Genomic DNA, 18,628 nt, shown 5'->3' on the forward strand with positions numbered 1-18,628 from the left:
AAAATTCATTTTTACCTTAGTTTTTGTTACAATTGTGGTTATAATCCTGCCAAAGTCTTTAGTTGTTTACAGAGTTCTCTAAGGTAACTTATAAATTTTCCCCATTCCTTATTAAACTTTCTATCTTCTTGGTTTCTAATTTTCCTGGTCATTGATGCCATTTTGGCGTAGTTCATTGTCTTTTTCAACTATTTGTCTCTGGTCGGGACTCTGGGCCGGTGGTATCCGCGCTGCTGTCATCACTTACATGAATAGTATGCTCTTTGGTAGTGGTCAAGTTATTCTGACCCAGATATGGCCATACCTGGCCACCAGACAAAGCTAATCACAGGGGTCACTGATGACAAATATGAATCCCAATGTAACCTCCAGCTCTTGACCTACCCCTTGAGAAGGAGTGCAGCCCCTCCATCGTGCCCTCTGTCTCCAATGTGTATTATTGTGCTCATGTATCTGGAGCCAAAACTGCACCACCCACAGTAAAGGCCTAGGCAGACTTGGGGTACCCCTAAGGTAACACTAGGTTTGCAGAAAAACCCTGTAGGAATAAATCCTATCAAGGAGGGGGGAAACCAAAACACCCCATAAGAACTCAATGACACGGAACGTTTAGGGGTGAAAGGGGGGAAGCAGAAGGGAGGGAGGGAAGGAGAGAGTGAGAGAGACTACAGAGATCTATATAAAGAGTAGAATGAATCATTTATTTGGTGATTTTCCTGGTTCACCTTGAAAAACGATTTTAAAATACTCTCAGGATGACAGAAGAGATAGCCCCTCACAGATAGCAACAGAGAAATCAAAGCATCAGTATTCAATGAAACAGTTGCACTAGATCAGTGGTCAGCAAACTTTTTCAGCAGGAGGCCGGTCCACTGTCCCTCAGACCTGGGGGGGGGGGAATGATGCAAGAGCACCACGAGCCCCGTTGGCTGCTTACCTGTGTCTTGGAACAGCAGGGACTGGTGGCGGTGGAGGGACAATGAGCAGCGCGCAAAAGGGCTCCAGAGAGGGGCTGCTTAAAATGGCGGCTGCTCAAGTGCTTCTGCTGCTGGCACCAACAAAGCCCAGCCCTTTCCTCCTCTAGGCTGGGAAGTCAAGGAGGAGGAGGTAAAATCTGTTATGGTCAAATGGGCCCAAGACTTTGGCTACAACATCCCAATGACCGCCTGGGAAAATTTATGGAAGGTCAATATGAAATTTACTAAATAAAAAAATTCCTTCCAGTAGCACCTTAAAGACCAACTGAGTTAGTTCTAGGTATGAGCTTTCGTGTGCATGCACACTTCTTCAGATACCTGAAGAATCTGAAGTATCTGAAGAAGTGTGCATGCACACGAAAGCTCATACCTAGAACTAACTCAGTTGGTCTTTAAGGTGCTACTGGAAGGAATTTTTTTATTTTGTTTTGACCATGGCAGACCAACACGGCTACCTATCTGTAAATGAAATTTACTGCTTGTTACACCCTGAATGAAAACTTTATGAAGATGCAATTCCGATGGTACCTGACTCCACTAAAATTATCTAAGATGTATAAAAATATTTCAAGCAAATGTTGGAGGTGCGGGGAAGCGTAAGGGTCAATGTTACACATGTGGTGTACACGCAAGAAAATTAAGGAGTTCTGGAACATAATCTATGATGAGCTTAAAAAAATGATTAAGGTATCCTTCATAAAAAAAACAACAACCCAGAGGCTTTTCTCTTAGGGATACATGGCCTAGACTTACCAAAAATTGCGAGAGAAATATTCTTGTATGCTACTGTAGAAGCAAGAATACTAATCACAATGAATTGGAAAGGAGAGAAAATCCGAGCAAAGTTCGAGTGGCAGAGCAAATTGATGGAGTTTGCCAAACTGGCAAAAATGACAGACAAATTGAGAGGTAATACTGAACAAACATTTATTTGGAAATGGGACATGTATAAAAAAATATCTTAAAGATTATTGTACTAGTATAAATGTGGCAGGATTTGAATGACTTCGGTGTTACGATGGATATTTATAAGAGAATATATTACTGACGATTAAAAAGAAAATAGAGATTAATATTGCACCAGATAAAATAAGAAGTAAATGCATGATGGGGTGGTGGGAAGTCGTAGGGAACTCAAGAATGTACAGTGAACAAAAAATGAGATTTTCCTTTTGGTTTTTCTATTTTGATTTTATATATATTTCTTTGTTATATCTTTTTAATGTGAATAAAGCATTAAAAAAAGAACATATTGAGGAGACACGCTGGGGGGGGGGCAGGAATGTTCTGTTGTGCACGAGACATCCTTGCACTGATTGCTCTTTTTTCTCCTTCTAATATTTAATCCTGGAGTTTGGCAAACTTTAGTCCTTTATGTCCAATTTATTTAAGCATCTTCCACAATTCTTATAAAGTGGGACAATAGACTTCTTTTTTTAAAAAAAAATGGGATGAGGAGGGACTGCAAATATTCCACAAGTTTTGATCAACAGTGCTTCTTTTACACCAGTTGAAATAGCCCATAATAATCACAGGATGGTACAGCAACACTTCTGTGGATAATCCTCCGCATGCACCTTGCGTTCCTTGCCATAAACATAGAAGGAGTAAGGTTTGCCATGCCACAAATATTGTACCCTGGTGAGAAGTATCAGCTCAATTGTTTGCCTCTGTAAAAACACAAAGAAGATACTTTTAGGATCTAAACATCAGTGTTTCGTTCACAGAAAAGTTCAAACCCGAATGGCTTTCTTTTATACATAGAAGAATGGCAAGACTTAGGCACATTCTGAATACGGACATGCTGCAGCCCTATCTGGCAGGTATGGGGAATCTGGGACCCTCCCGACGTTCTTGTCCCAAACCATTGGGCATGCCTGCTGGGCTTACTTAAGCTGGAGTGCAACAACACCTGAAAAGCCAGAAGTTCCCCATCCCTATTCTCTGACCCAACTAGCCTAGGGTGCTGCCAATGTAGGAACTTGGCCAAACAATATGGAAAAAGCCTACAAAGCTTAGGATGTTTGCAAGGGCACAGGCCGATGGAGGCCAGCAGGTGTATGAATTTCGCCATGACCCTGCATGGGGGAAGGAAGCGCTCCAGGCAATCCTCTTGGACCACAGCACTGAGGACCATCGCCTCAGTGGTGATTCAGTTAATATTCACAGCACTTGCCTGCCTCAGTATCCGCCTTGTAGATGCAAACTGAGCTTGGTGTTGTTCAACGGCATTGCTGGAGGCTTGACTGACGCCAAAATCAGGAAAACTAATCACTGGATATACCTATGGAAACACAAATTTCAAAGATATACAAATAGAAAACTGAAGTCCTGAGCGAGGAGCAAGAGCAGGCTAGTCATTGTTTTATCACATTACGTATACATGCAACTGCATACCACCCAAGAAGAGCCTCTTGCCTGCACTGCGGACAGGTAAGTAAAATGCAGAGCAAACTACTGTTGCCAATATGAGATGATGAAGCCAGGCTGTTTCTGGGCAACCCAGTATGTCCCTGTCCAGCCCTCTCTCTTTTACATAAAATTATCAAGAGAGTTCCCTGGGAAGAGGGATTAGTAAACCACTCTGGGAACTGCAGCTCTCTGAAAGGAATGGCGCTATGGGTTAAACCACAGAGCCTAGGACTTGCCGATCAGAAGGTCGGCAGTTCGAATCCCCACCATGGGGTGAGCTCCCGTTGCTCGGTCCCTGCTCCTGCCAACCTAGCAATTCGAAAGCATGTCAAACTGCAAGTAGATAAATAGGTACCTCTCCGGCGGGAAGGTAAACAGCGTTTCCTTGTGCTGCTCTGGTTCACCAGAAGCGGCTTAGTCATGCTGGCCACATAACCCGGAAGCTGTACGCTGGCTCCCTCGGCCAATAAAGCGAGATGAGCACCGCAACCCCAGAGACAGTCACGACTGGACCTAATGGTCAGGCGTTCCTTTACCTTTTTAACAACTCTGAGCATGCTTAACAAAAGACAGTTCCCAGGATACCTTGGGGGAAAGCCATGACTGTTTAATGTGGTATGATGCTGTTTTCAATGTCTAGTGGAAATGGGAGCCAGAGATAGGTTGGGTTCCCACTTTGGCACTTCTAATGCTCTGGCAGCCCAGTGCCGAAACAAGCCCCAGCGTGGGCCTCCACAGAAAAATGTGTTGCCATTTGACAAATGCACTACTGAAGTGGGCCAAGCGCCACTGTCACCCAACACCAAAATTTCTCCAGTTCCATGACTGGAAGGAGGAGCACAGACATGTCACATTCGTACCTGTGTATTTTTGTATGGCTACAATTACTTTTATGATTCTGTGTGTGTTGTGGCCCAGGGTGAGGGAGAGGTAGCAGAGGTTGGAGTAGGGTGGGGGAAGATTTATGTGTCTGGGGGACATTATATGGTGAAATATGGTCCATCAATTAATTAACTGTCAACACTTAAGTTGAATCCTTTTCAAGGCCTGCCTCTCTTTGCATTACTGCTTTTGCTGAAAGCATTTCATTACCATGGGGCTGTCATCAACAAACAACGTCTCTCCAGTAACCGTTTTGAAGAGTTCGATAGGAAATCCAGATCTTTCATCTGCCACATATTCATAAACGTTGTTCTTCCTATGAAGGCAAAAGGCAGAAAAGTTGTAATGACAACCTGCAGCCTTTCTTTGTTTTCACAGCACAACACCCTTCTCAAACCAAACGCTCTCAAAATGGCTCCCCCTGCTATGTAACCTTTTTACGTGGGGTCAAAGAGCCGGCCCAATCTCCAACATATATCAAACACAGTGCAGTCCCATGGGGGAACTGAACCACATCAGGCACTGACCATAAATTCATGAAGTCACAAAACTGGCACAATGCTCAAAGGTAGCCGTCGGTGCAGATTGAGCCAGAGCAGTGCGTCATTTAGCCCCATACAGCTAACCTAAGTGACAAGAGGTCTCAAGCCCATATTTTCCAGATCAGTTGAGTAACCATTTCTAGCATCTATGCTGGATCCTTTCACTCATGATGCTGAAGGTAAAACTCAGGCGGCTCTGGTAGGCAGAGCCAGTTTTCCACACAGTTAGAAGCAGCCTCCCCTTTCCACCACAGTCTATTTTGAGAAGACTTGCCATTCAACTTGCAGCTCAATGAACGACAGCAGTTGTCCTTTTCCTCCACAATCGTTGCAGACTGTTGTTCCCGTACCAGAACACTCCTGGCAACTGTAAATAAAATGTAATAAAACACAAGGTGCGATAAAATGTAATGAAACTACTCGGTATGTGAGCCCAGCTGAAACACACACAAAAAGGGAAGGATAATCTGGCAAAACCAATGGAATAGAGGTTTCTCAGTTCTAGAGCTGTCTTCTTGTTTCGTTTTTCTGTTGGGAAATGCCGCTATCTCTTGGGTCTCAAGACACATAACAAGCAGAGCTTCTTTTTCAGTTAGCAACTTTTTCCAGTTTGGCCAATACTAGTCAGGGGATGGCAACCCTATTTCTGCTCTCTTGAATATACTTAGCCAACACAGGCCCACAGAGACATGCAGTGCGGCATGCCCCACAGTTTGGGTTAAGGGCTGGAAATCTGCTTCACTTGCTTTCTTCGGATCCTTCTATTTCATACATATCCCTAAGGCAGCCTTTTGTTCATATGTATTTTTCCACCATGGAACTCCCACAGGCTTCCATACACCCCCCCCCCAAACTCGGGCACAGATCAGCTGCTTCAGGGAGGCTGCTGCAGCATCATCGCATAACTTTTCACGCTAACTTTTCATAGTCTAACTTTTCACGCTAATTCAAATTTTGCAAAACAACTGTACACATCTCTGAATGCGAAAAATCATGAAACAGAAGAGACTTGCTTCCCCCCCCCCCTAGTTTCTCTGACAGTTACACTATAGCCCTCATTTCAGCGTGCTGCCATTAGGCAACTCCTTTTGCTTTATTTTACATTTGGGCACAAATTCCTTCCCAAATGCAAAATGCATTTGAATCAATTCAGTTACAGAAAGATCTAGGACAATGCTTCCTATATTTTTAATTTTAAAAATTTAACTTAGGGTATTTTAAGTCCTTCACATGCAGTATTTCAAACATTTGCACACCCCTGAAGGTAAGCTAAGTCTTATTATTCCCATACTGCAGATGTCTCTTTCATCCTGCAGCTTTCCCAAGGCCAATGAGTGAGGCTGAGCACCCGTGATACATATAAAACACATTCAAAACATATTATTTTTCTCAAAGAATTAAGGGGTGTTGTAGTTTGTTGGGCGTTGTTGGGAATTTTAATTCTGAGAGGAGAAAACCACAGTGCCCAGATTTCTATGAGGGAAAGAATGTGCTTTGAATGTGCTTTAAAGGTATATAGTGTGTATACAGCCTCAGTTCACAGCAAAGGCAAGATTTGAAGCAAAGACTTTCTGGTCTATGCCTCAGTCTCTGAGCAACTGTGCTATAGTAACAAGAGAAAAGTAGATATTTACACATGCATGCACTAGCACAATATACGTGTGAACCTATCATCTGTTGAACCTATAGCTTGAAGCTCCACCATACGATTGCCCATGGTATCTCATGTATCAGGGGACCAGGAAGCAGTGCAATTGTCACACATAGTGCAACACTCTAACCCCACAGTAGCAATAAAAATGAGCATCTTCTTCATATATTTGCATATTGACTCACGCACTTTTCAAGTCCACTTCCCAAACATTGTTTACATGTGTCGTCCACAAACCGGACTCCTCTTCCATGACATCTCCCACACTGTTGCTGTTGGGATTTAATTTTAGACAAAAGAGCCAGAAATAAGTAGGGTATCGCCAAACAAAACACTCGTTGGGCAAAATCAGATCTCCATGATCATCTTTAACAAGGAATCACTTCACTACTTTCTCTATCAGTCATTAAGGTGCTATCTGCCGAAGCAAAGATGTCCATCTTGTAACACCCTGGGAATGTAGATGGAGAGGCCCAAGGCACCACCTTTGTACATACCCCAATGAGGACATTGTTGTGAAGAGGTATTCCTATGGGCAAATGGACCACAAAGTCAGCTGTAACTGCAGACCTGTCAGAAATGTTGGCTAGATCCAATCCTTCTCAATTCTACCTGCTTTTGTTGGTTCTCAAGACAAGAGAGCCTTGGGTGACTTGCTTGTGGGAAACAAGGGGGACTATCTCCCCACCCCCACCCCGGGAATCAGATTCCACTCTCCACCAAGTATATTTTTAATGCCCTATGAACCTCAAACTGCTGCCATCTGAGACAAAAAAATTATTAGAAGATCTGTTTCCTGCAACTCATGAAACGTGGTGCTGAAGTATGAGGGGAAGGGTCAATCATGAAGACCACTTTGTCTTGGTCAAAAATCCAAAGGTCTTCCCTCTGTGACAGAGGACTTCCCTGTCTCCTTGACCCAACCTGGCTGATTCCATCCAAGTGAGAGGTGTTGACCTTCTCCTTCTGCTTTCTTAACACTGCCTAGATGCAGCTGGAGATTTCTTGCCTCTTAATAAGAGAAGCTGCCCAGTTCCATCAATCTGTGAACTATAGTGGCATGGAGCAGGCTGCTCTCAGCAATGCCTTTGATACTCTATTCGATTCCACCATACTTCATCCCTTTCTATTTTCATGAAGCATGTAAAAATGTAGGTTTTTAAAAATAAAAATAAACTTTTTTTCTGAATTAACAGATTAAAAATTGATGGAAGGGTTGTTAGTCGTGACTTTTATCAATTTTGGGGTGGTATTGCAATGTTTACTTTAATATTTTTCACATTCATGATTACGTAGTCAGTAGTTTTAACTGTTCTCTGTTCTGAGCTTCCAAATATGGAAGAAAATCCAGTATAGAAAATGGATACCCCCGACATCCAGTACAATTGCTATACCAAATATTTACTGACTTTCTAGTTTGTATCTCTGGGGTTCCAATTTGGTCCTACTAGTCAACATCCCATCAGCTGTTTAGACAATAGCAGGATATGCTACTGCACAAAAGACACTTCGCTTCCTCCACCACCTTTTATTTTCTCATCTGTATCCTCACTATTCTACAAAACCAAAACTCCACACTAAGCAAAACATCCTCCTTACTCACAACTACTTACCTTGCTGTTGCCGTTGCATTTACTGCAGTGACGTCTACCAGTTGATCCACATGTTGGGCAAGCCTTCAAAATCAAAGAAAGGTGAGTGTTAAAACGGAGCCAGTAGCTTTTATTTGGAGCTGGGTTGTCTGGAAATACTATCCTGCTCATACAGACACAGCCCAAAATCAATCAGGGACTCAAGCTACAACCTGGCATGAACACTTATTTTCCTTCTTGACTTTCAGCCTGGCATGACTACAACCTGGCATGACTTTCCTTTCCTTCTTGACTTTCCTTCAGTCATCTCATTTGAAAACAAAACTCTTTTACCTCCAAAATTACGCAACCCTCTTGTTACTCGGGTCACATAATGATCCACCTAAATGCCTATACAACCATTTCTGCACAAACTCTTACCAGTAAACCTGTGTACAATTTGCAACAACATTCCTCTGTTGCTTCTTTCTGCTCTTATATCCCATTATAAATCTGATCATGAACTTTGTTCCTTCAATTCTGCTGCCTGAGAAACTCCAACGAGCTGCTTCCCTCTTACGTGACTCTAGCCCACAGTCACTGGTTGCTTCTCATAAATCTCTCCCACAACAGGAACAACTCAGAGATAATAACTATCTTGTAATTAAGGACAACAGGATAAGCTACAGGATAAGGACAAGAGTATAAGCTACTGGCACCAAGAGAGTTGGGGAAACAGTCCCTGACCTCCCTCACAGACACAGCCCAAAATCAGGGCCTCAAGCTACAACCCGGCATGAACACTTACCTGGCAGTAAGCCCCACTGAGTTCAATGGGAGTTACCTTGAAGAAAAAAGGCACAGGACTGTGCCAAAGAGGAGGGGAAGGGTGCTGGCCAGACAAAATGCATGGACCCACGTATACCATCATATTCATTGATACATTAGCTCTGTACCGTTAATGCTGATGTATGAGGCACTCTGATTCTCTGGGTTTTCTCTTGGAACATTCCAGGAGCATCTGCTCTCACATCCCAAGGCAAAGGAGGTGTCCCACGCAGGTAGGAATCTACTGCTCCACCTGGTATAAGAAAAGCTGGATTGGACTATTTTCTGACAGCCGCACTTACACTACCATCTGGCTTGGCCTCAGAGAAGATTATGTTTTCCAATGCACAATACAAGCAAAATAAGAGCATGCATATTAACCGCTACAGCAAAATGATAGTTTGCTATCGGGAGCCAGCTTTCATCATCATGATTGTCACCAGCATTTCAATAATTAATTTACTGCTCAGTAATTAATTTACTGCTCAGTCATCTCTAAGCAGTGTACTTCCTCCCCTCACAAGAGAGTGACGTCCTCATCCGTTCTTCCCCATGGTTTACCCTTGCATGGATTGCAGTGCAAACTATGCTTCAAAATCAATAGCATGGCTTCCCATTTTCAAACTATCATTTTCCAGGAGCCACTGTTGCAAAAGTCCCCTGATTTTAATGCCACCTCTTTTGCTTAACAAACACAAACAAAATTACTTCTTTAAAATTACACCAATTATAAATTTGCCGCATTTTTGTTTCCCCAACTTTTCAGTTAATAACTACAGTGACCTAAATTCTTTTCTCTACTTAGAAATATAGACCCATTAGTTTACCTGATCTCACTAAGAAAACCTGTGCTACATATCTAGTATCAATTATGGGCTGCAAAGCAACCAAGGACATATCGTCTTATGAGTAAGCAGGCATCCAAGTTGTAAGATCAACAATTTATCACTGCTTCATTTCATGTCGTATTGTACAGAAATATACTTTAAATTGCTTTCAGACTTTGTTTGTGACCTTTGTCAATCTCAGGACTTCTTCTGATACCATACCAAGACAATGACCTCAGAAGAAACAGATAAATTTCTTCTGCACTTTATGTAGTACAGTCTCATCTTACCAATGTTTCATTTAAAGTCAGGATGGGTGTCTTTGAGGAACTCTCCAATTCTACCAAAACTGTGAAGGGCATCCATCTTTAGCTATACCTTGGATCCTGAACACCTTGTGAGTTTAATGTTTTGGCTCCCAAACGCCACAAACCAGAAGTTTTGTTCCGGTTTGCTAACGTTCTTTGGAACCCGAACCTACAACGCACCTCCCATGGCTTCCAAATGTTTAGAAGTTGAACAAAGTTCCAAAATGGATTCCCTTCAACTTCTGAGGTACCACCATACTGTGTTTTCAGGACATACAAAAATGGAGAGATAAGGTGGCCTAAACTAAAGCCGAGTTCCATCTGATGCTTTCAGGTGTTTTAGAACAAAGCAAGCACACACGCTTATTGACCTTAAAGAAAGGGGTTTGGGGGCGGCATGCCTGACCTAAAATTATATTATGAAGCAGTCTGCTTTTCTTGGATAAGAGACTGGTGTCATCTTAAAAATAACAAGCTATTAGATTTAGAAGGGAATAACAACCATTTCAGTTGGCATGCATATTTAAAATATGATAAATCCAAAGTACATAAAGCTTTTAATGACCATATAGTAATAAATACCCTGTTTAGGGTTTGGGAAAAATATAAAAGAGTGATGGAACCTAACACCCCTCATTGGACATCTCCATTAGAGGCAAAGGCCGTAAAGAAGAAAAATATGAGAGGAAGCTGGCTAACGTATAACTCATTATTGATAGAAGAAGATAGTCAAATTACAGTCATACCTTGGGTTATGAACGCTGCGGGTTGCGCGTTTTCGGGTTGCGGGCCGTGCCAAATCCGGAAGTACTGAAATTGGTTACTTCCAGGTTTTGGTGCTCGCACATGCGCAGAAGCGCAAAATGACATCACGCGCATGCACAAAATGACATCACGCGCATGCACAGAAGCACCGAATCGCATCACACGATAGAACAAAGGTTCACAAATATGTACTTTTGGGTTGAAGGCCTTGTTCTATATTATAATACTGAGTCCTTTACATAATGTATTGAGAAAGTAATAAAAGCTGATTCCTGTAAAATTCCTCTCAGGTTGCTACCCAAATTCCCACCACCTGCTGACACAGCCTTTTGTGAAGTGGCAGAGCCATCACAACATCCTCAGCTGCTCAGTGGCCATAGAATTGGGGGTGGGGGCAGGAAAAGCTGGCCTAATGTCACCTGATGCCTGCTGTTAGACCAGCTCATGATTCATTGCATCCCAGGCCAGCTCAGCCCCATTCCCACCCTTGGAAACCCATTTCAAGGCCCTCTGCTGAGTATCCTCTGGGATAATGTCAACGGGACTCCTGCCTGCCCAACTGGTGACTGGCAGGAGGCCAGCTCAGCCGGCAGAAGTAAAAGGAGATGCACTACACTGTGAAGGGTTTGGATGGTTCAGTCTGGCCTAAGTGGGGCTGGATTGTAGTGTAGCGTAGCATAGCGGTACTTACCCCCATAAGGTTCCGCCTTATATTCAGAGAATCTTGATTGAGTGAAGGTCTCCAGTTTATACTAAGAAACAACTTTCAATTAAACATTTCACTGCCAATTAAGAAATAGTCAGCAGATTTTTAAAATTGGCTTAGGGCAAATACGCAGGGAAGCAACACCTTAAAATGTCTCTGGTTAGAGCCAACACAAAGCAACCACCAGAAAACTACAAAACAGTACAAGTAAAATGCCTCTCTTATGCATTAATTCAAAATGGTTATGTATACTAAAAAAAACCAGAATGTCCCCACCTACAAGTGTTCATGCTAATACGAAAGAACAGCAGATACTAAAAAAATAAGTTGCAATGTCATGAAAATAAATCCATAAATGTGTATCAATTTTGAACAGCGCATAGAAATGTTCATGCATAGAAATGTTCATGCTAGCAAAAACATTGCCTTGAGACGGGCAAAATATCCAGCAATGTTGGTACTAGATTAAAAAGTTCAGAAACATTCATGAAGGTAACAATCCCAAGAAGAACCAGAAATGTGAGTTATCCTTCAGAATCGCCTGCCAGCTCCAATATGTCTCTGGAGAAAGGACTTGATTCCATGCCTAGTGAACTTTAAAAGTTCTGTCTTTTCAGACAGGTTAGGCCAGGGATGGGGAACTTGCAGCCTTCCAGATGTTTCTGATTTCCAATTCAGCTCCAGCCAACACAGCTGATGGTCAAAGATGATGGATGGAAGCTGGAGTCCATCAACACCTCGAGGACAACAGGTCCCCCAACTCTGGTTGAAGTCATGACCCATGCAGTGGCCAAAGGGAAAATTCAATTTGCAAAATTCTTTATCTTTATTATTTTTTCTTTATGTGCCTTAAACAAACACAACCTTCTGCTGCACAACAGCACCACAGAATAACTTCAAGCGCTCTATTACCTCCACAGTCCAAGTGGGCACCTCATAATTTAGGCAAAAGGTGAACTGCCATCAATTTGCACTGGTAATTAAATGCCCTATATGAAGTATCCCCAATTTTCACATAGAGACTTAGCTATGCCATTGCGGACGGCACAGTAAGATGTGGTGTTAGGAATGAATGATACCTTTTATTTATTTCTTGTTTGTTTATTCTTTGAAAGGACATTCCACACTCAAGGCAGCTAACCATTAAGAATATAAAAATAGTAATCAAAATAAATAAATGGCAGCGGCAGTGGCTGGTGTGCTGAGGTTGGGAAGAAGCACAGAACTGCCTTCCCAACACCAGCGTCACTGCGGCTTACCTGGATGGCACTGGGGCAAGGTGGTGGTGTGGTTGGGGCAGGTGTGTCGGACTGGCAATGCCTCTGCCTCCACCATAACAGCTGCTCCTGCATAGCTATACTATTACCAATATATACTGCTTACTCTGTAGGTATTGAATAACTGAAAGTCATTAAACACCATCTCTTTGGCTGGGTCTGTGCTGTAGCAGCACTTGCTGGAAGCGTACTGGATAAAAGCTTCTTTGGCTTCATCTTCTGAAATGGCAGGAACACTGTAGGAAAGGACCAAAAGGAGGGATAAGCAAAATTGACCGCCAACCTTCCCATAGTCCTCTTTGTCTGGGGTGGGGGACAGGGGACCTCAGGGTCAAGAACCAAATATGCACGCCATATCCCTTTTTTCGGGCCCTCACAACTCTCCCCAGGCCCGGTTAGAATATGTCTTTGAAGTCTGAAAACACCTCGTGAATTTCTGAATGGAGGCTGGGGAGAGATGTGGGAGTGTCTGTGGAAACTAGCCTACTGAACAAAGGTGAAATCTGCATGCCCTGCTTGGCCCATTTTTGCCTCTGGCCCCACCCACACCACTGTCATGTGACCCTGAGAAGGAGGTCCACAACAGAATGCTTAACAGTATCCACTTACTTCCACTTTCTCTGGGGCGGCTGTTGCCCATTTCCATGTCTAGGAATCAAGTTAGGTGGAGGTGGGCAATGTTTTCCTCCTGTAAAGAAATGGTGTTCGGGTAAGAACAGCAGGATAAGCAGTTGTGAATGTTCTCAGGTCTCACGAGCAACATGCTAACAGAAAGTTCTCCTTGGCAATAATGGATTGAAACATTCATGCAGTGGGCACATGTGGGTAAACTGGTCCCAAATCATAGCTGTCAACTTTTCCCTTTTCTTTCGAGGAATCCTATTCGGAATAAAGGAATTTCCCTTAAGAAAAGCAAAATGTTGACAGCTATGTCCCAAATTGTTAAGGGCTTTATATACTAATAGCAACACATTGAACTTGGCCAGGTAACGAATCAGCAACCAGTGCAGATCTCGGGGCGCAAGTGTGAGAAGCTGACAAGGCCTTACTCCTGTTAGCAATCATGCTGCAGTGTCTGAATCAAGCCCAAGGGAAGCACCTTAAAAACTAGCACTTGTATTGCAGCATACACTTTAGGGAACTAGAGTCCCCACCAACAAGTACACCACTTGTATTTGTACTCGCCTGCAGTGGTTGTGCCTTCATAGCCAGATATGTTGCCTGTGTTATACATAGGAGCAACATACATAGGAGCCATGCCTCTAGGAATGGCGGCACCTACAACAAAGTTAAGGAAAAGGAAGACGTTAAACGTTGTCATCTTTCAAACATATAATGAATCGTACGGAACACTGAAACCTACACATACCATTTCATCTTTATTACGCAAGTGATAGGTCAAGGGTTTGGCGCCAGTGGGTACCTTTGGGATTTGAGAAAGTGCCATGGGCACCAGTCACCAAATGTAGGTACAACGTAGTGATGCTGAGCCAATGCAAACAAGAACTTAGGAGGAAGGGCAAATTTCTCATGCATCATGGATATTTATCAAGACCTTACACAGGCACCAGAGGTGGTACCAATGGGCATGCTAGCACCTGCAGCCACATTGGCAACCCCTGGTAAACTAGGATTTAGCATGACATCTGAATGGAGCCAAGGTTAACAGGGATAATTAATGCCCGTGATGACTTGTTTTTCATAACGAACCAGTGGCGTAGCGTGGGTTGTCAGCACCCGGGGCAAGGCAAGTAATTTGCACCCCCTAACCCGTGGATTTGCGCCCCCTAACCCGTGGATTTGTGCCCCCTAACCCTAATCCCCAGATGTTGCGCCCGGTGCAGCCGCCCCCCTGCACCCCCCACGCTACGCCACTGTAACGAACGTCCACTGAGCAGATGTCTGATCAACAGTTCCGTATGTCTGAGTTGGGATTCTAGCAGGAGAAAGTGAAAAAGAGTGTCGTGCACAATAACAAATATAAATGAGTGGCTTAGTGTACAAAAAGCAGAAATAGATACAGTCAATTTCAAAACTAGGGACCCTTAGAGATTGCAGTTGTGGATGTGATTCTATCATTGTCAGATGTCTAAGGCAGTAGATGCCAACAAACTGATTGTTTAAAATAGAAGTATGAAGCTATTTTTCTCAAACCATTTATTTTAGATTTTGTGGGGGTTTTCTTTGGGGGGAGGGGGTTGGCTGGGGGACGAATTCAAGCCCTGCTCGCTGTGGAGAAGAAGGCGGGCCACCTCCACCGAGGAGAGTCCGGAGGGACCGCGACCTTCCGCGGCTGCGTTGCCTTGCGCGCCTTTGCGCGCCTCTCCCGTTCGCCCGCAGCAAAAGCGCCTCTGGAAACAGCTTTTTTTCTGCGCAAAAAAGCCCCATTTGCAGCTTTCCCCTACACGTTGGCAGAAAAGCAGCAACACGAGAGCAACGGGGACTCTCTTTCCTGTTTACTTCGTTGCAGAGGAAGAGATGCCGGGGACGGGGAGGACGGGCAGCTTTCAAGGGGAGATAGGAAGAGGAGCGAAGGAGGATTTTTGCAAAAGGCTCTCACCGGATTCCCTGATGTCCGTCCATCGCTTCTAGAACACCATCTCGAAAACGCGAGCGAGCAACCTTTGCTCCCTCTCTTCTTTCAGTTTCGGGATCCCTCTGTCGCCAGCCTTGCACAGCTTTCAGATTTATATAAGCTGCTAGAGAGGGAGTGGAAATGTGGGGGGAGGAGGGGCCAGGGCGGTGTCATCACTGAGGGGGGTTGACAAAATATTTGCGTGTGTGTGCGCAGGTGCAGAGACATCACCTTGCCAACAATGGTCCGTACAGTGGTACCTCCGGTTATATATGCTTCAGGTTACATACGCTTCAGGTTACAGACTCCGCTAACTCAGAAATAGTGCTTCAGGTTAAGAACTTTGCTTCAGGATGAGAACAGAAATCGTGCTCTGGTGGCGCGGCAGCAGCAGGAGGCCCCATTAGCTAAAGTGGTGCTTCAGGTTAAGAACAGTTTCAGGTTAAGTACGGACCTCCAGAACGAATTAAGTACTTAACCGGAGGTACCACTGTATAGTTAAAGCTATGGTTTTCCTAGTATGGATGTGAGAGCTGGACCATAAAGAAGGCTGATCACCAAAGAATTGATGCTTTTGAACTGGTGCTGGAGGAGACTCTTGAGAGTCCCATGGACTGCAAGAAGATCAAACGTATCCATTCTTAAGGAAATCAGCCCTAAGTGCTCCCTGGAAGTACAGATCGTGAAGCTGAGGCTCCAATACTTTGGCCACCTCATGAGAAGAGAAGACTCCCTGGAAAAGACCCTGATGTTGGGAAAGATGGAGGGCACAAGGAGAAGGGGACAGCAGAGGACGAGATGGTTGGACAGTGTTCTCGAAGCTACCAACATGAGTTTGACCAAGCAGTGGAAGACAGGAGTGCCTGGCGTGCTCTGGTCCATGGGGTCACGAAGAGTCGGACACGACTAAACGACTAAACAACAAGGAGCACATGCGTGTTTGTGCGCGAAGTTGCAAAGCCCAAAGGCCTGCGCTCTCTCTCTCTCTCTTTCTCACCAGCTGGCTGCTCTGCGGCTCTCTCACCCTCCTTCCACCGCTGAGCAAAGCTGGCGAAAGCAAAAGCCAAGGGGCTGCCGGGCTGATCTCTCTCCGCTTCCGAGGGGCGCACGCACTTAGGTGCAAAAATGCTTTTGATTTTCTCACAGTCCCAGACTCGGAGGACTATGTGGTGCCGGAGGGAGCGAGCCGTCCGTGCCCCCCCCCCCCGCGCGCGCGCTCCTTCCTGATCTCGCATTCTTCTGTTTCCCAGGGGCACCGTCGACCCCGGTTGAAATTGAGCGAAGCCAAGCCCCTCCAAAAAAGAAAACAAGCAAACGAAACACCCTCACTCTCCTCAGCATCTCTTTTAATTCGCTCTGGAAGGAAGTACAGTGGTACCTCGGGTTACATACGCTTCAGGTTACATACGCTTCAGGTTACAGACTCCATTAACCCAGAATTAGTACCTCGGGTTAAGAACTTTGCTTCAGGATGAGAACAGAAATTGTGCTCCGGCAGCGCGGCGGCAGCAGGAGGCCCCATTAGCTAAAGTGGTGCTTCAGGTTAAGAACAGTTTCAGGTTAAGAACGGACCTCCGGAACGAATTAAGTACTTAGCCCGAGGTACCATTGTAAACAGGAAAGAGTCCCCGTTGCCCTCACGTTGCTGATGATCTTCAGGGTCCCCGCTGGAGATTGAAAGACTGACCCTCAAAGCATTTTATCTCCTTTGCAGCACACATTTTATTCCTTCTTTAACTTTCCTATATTGCTTAATCTGCACAGAATTCTAAAAAATATTTCATTGAACTAAATCAAACCAATCAATACAATGAAAATAATGAAAGTTCATAAAGCAGCACAGTATATCTGAAATAGATTTAATATTAGGTTGGCAAAGTACTTAAGACCATTAGGAAAACCAAATTTCATGCTGCATTGTGGAGAGGGAGTCCTGTGTGTCTGTGTTTCTTGCTTATAAGACAAAATCCCACCAGAATTTTTCAGGATGCTCCAGGCCTTTGGCAATACATAATTTATGAGCTGCTTTTTCAACTAATGTTAAACTCCACAGATTATTATACCAAAGCAAAAGTCACAAATTCTGTAATGTTTTCCATCTGGGGGCAATTGATGTTCTGCCAGCATCCGTGTCAAGAATTCCTGAGAACTGAACCCTTTCAACTGATTGAGCAACAAACTGCAATAAAGCTGGAATGGAGTGTTTAAGTCAGAGCTTTCCAAAAAATACTTACCCAACTGCAGCTGGCACACTAGTGTGTTGCAACACATAGTTTGGAAAGCTCTGGTTTAAGTATTTTGGTCACTTCTTGACAAACCATTGTCTAGAATTTTAATACCGGTGGGCAGTCCCATCATTGGTGGGAAAAGGGGTCTCATTTTCCGCCGCACTTCCAACAGTACTGAGAAGATTGCTAATATCATGTAGGTGATTTGCACTGGTGTGTGGTGACTATTTAGAATGCTCTATCACTATGTGCAGCCCTTTCTCCCATGTAAGTGCTTCCTGAGTGCTGGAAGAAAGACCTGCTCCCTGCTGCAAGGCCCATTTCCACCTGGCCTAGTGGGCCAGGCCCAGACTCACCCTGAACAGGTAAAAGGCTCCTGGGAGGCCGGAGGGACGTTGCTGGAACAATTCCTGGGTTGGGGCAACTAGTTAAAATGTTTTAAACGGTTCTAATTTTGGTTCCCCTGTTTTGTTTTTGTCGGGTTGGTGTTGATTAAATGTTTAGTTGGGGGGGTTGGTCATCATTTTAATTTTGGTATAACTATAAACTGTTTATTATCGTTATTATTGATATTGTTGTTATTATCATCATCATTGGCTTCTATCAATTTATTTGTTTGTTGATTGTATAGGGTATTTTGTTTTTTAATGTTTGATGTTCTGTTGTGTTTTTATATATTCCACAGAGTGGCTGGGGAAAACCAGCCAGATGGGCAGGATATAAATTAAATAACAATAATAAGTTTAAGGCCTAATAATGGACCATTGGCAATATATCATATTACATATGTAGCTGACACTAGGCCTTTCCCCTTTCAACCATGATCTAATAGAAGTGATTCAAGCTTGGTTAACCGATCTGGTGGCTTGGATTTTAAGGGCTGTAACTGCCAGATATTTAAACTGAATATTTGAAACCAGGTGAGTTGTAAATCATATACAGCAAGTTTAATTTCATCTAAAAAGAAGGGGTTACTATTTTTATAAAAGTCTCTTAACCTAAAATTATTATCCCCCCCCCCCCATGACAGGATTCTTTTATGTACTGCTAGATCTGCCACCAATGAGTGTCAACTCAAT

General features: G+C 43.8%; 1 protein-coding gene across 1 annotated transcript; it reads right to left on the reverse strand.

Moving 5' to 3' along the window:
• Positions 1–1,879: 1,879 nt before the first annotated feature.
• Positions 1,880–13,676, reverse strand: LOC309335498 (protein SSUH2 homolog). The gene is made up of 10 exons (XM_081850551.1): positions 13,356–13,676; positions 12,853–12,982; positions 11,455–11,515; positions 8,992–9,116; positions 8,078–8,140; positions 6,654–6,736; positions 5,088–5,180; positions 4,482–4,587; positions 3,154–3,261; positions 1,880–2,647 (listed from the first exon to the last, which is right to left on the reverse strand). The coding sequence occupies exons 2-10, from the start codon at positions 12,889–12,891 to the stop codon at positions 2,507–2,509; spliced, it is 819 nt and encodes a 272-aa protein (XP_081706677.1). The 5' UTR covers positions 12,892–12,982; positions 13,356–13,676; the 3' UTR covers positions 1,880–2,506.
• Between the last annotated feature and the right edge of the window lie 4,952 nt (positions 13,677–18,628).

Source organism: Podarcis erhardii (assembly GCF_964252035.2).
Source record: "Podarcis erhardii genome assembly, chromosome: 2".
NCBI classification, from domain to species: domain Eukaryota; kingdom Metazoa; phylum Chordata; class Lepidosauria; order Squamata; family Lacertidae; genus Podarcis; species Podarcis erhardii.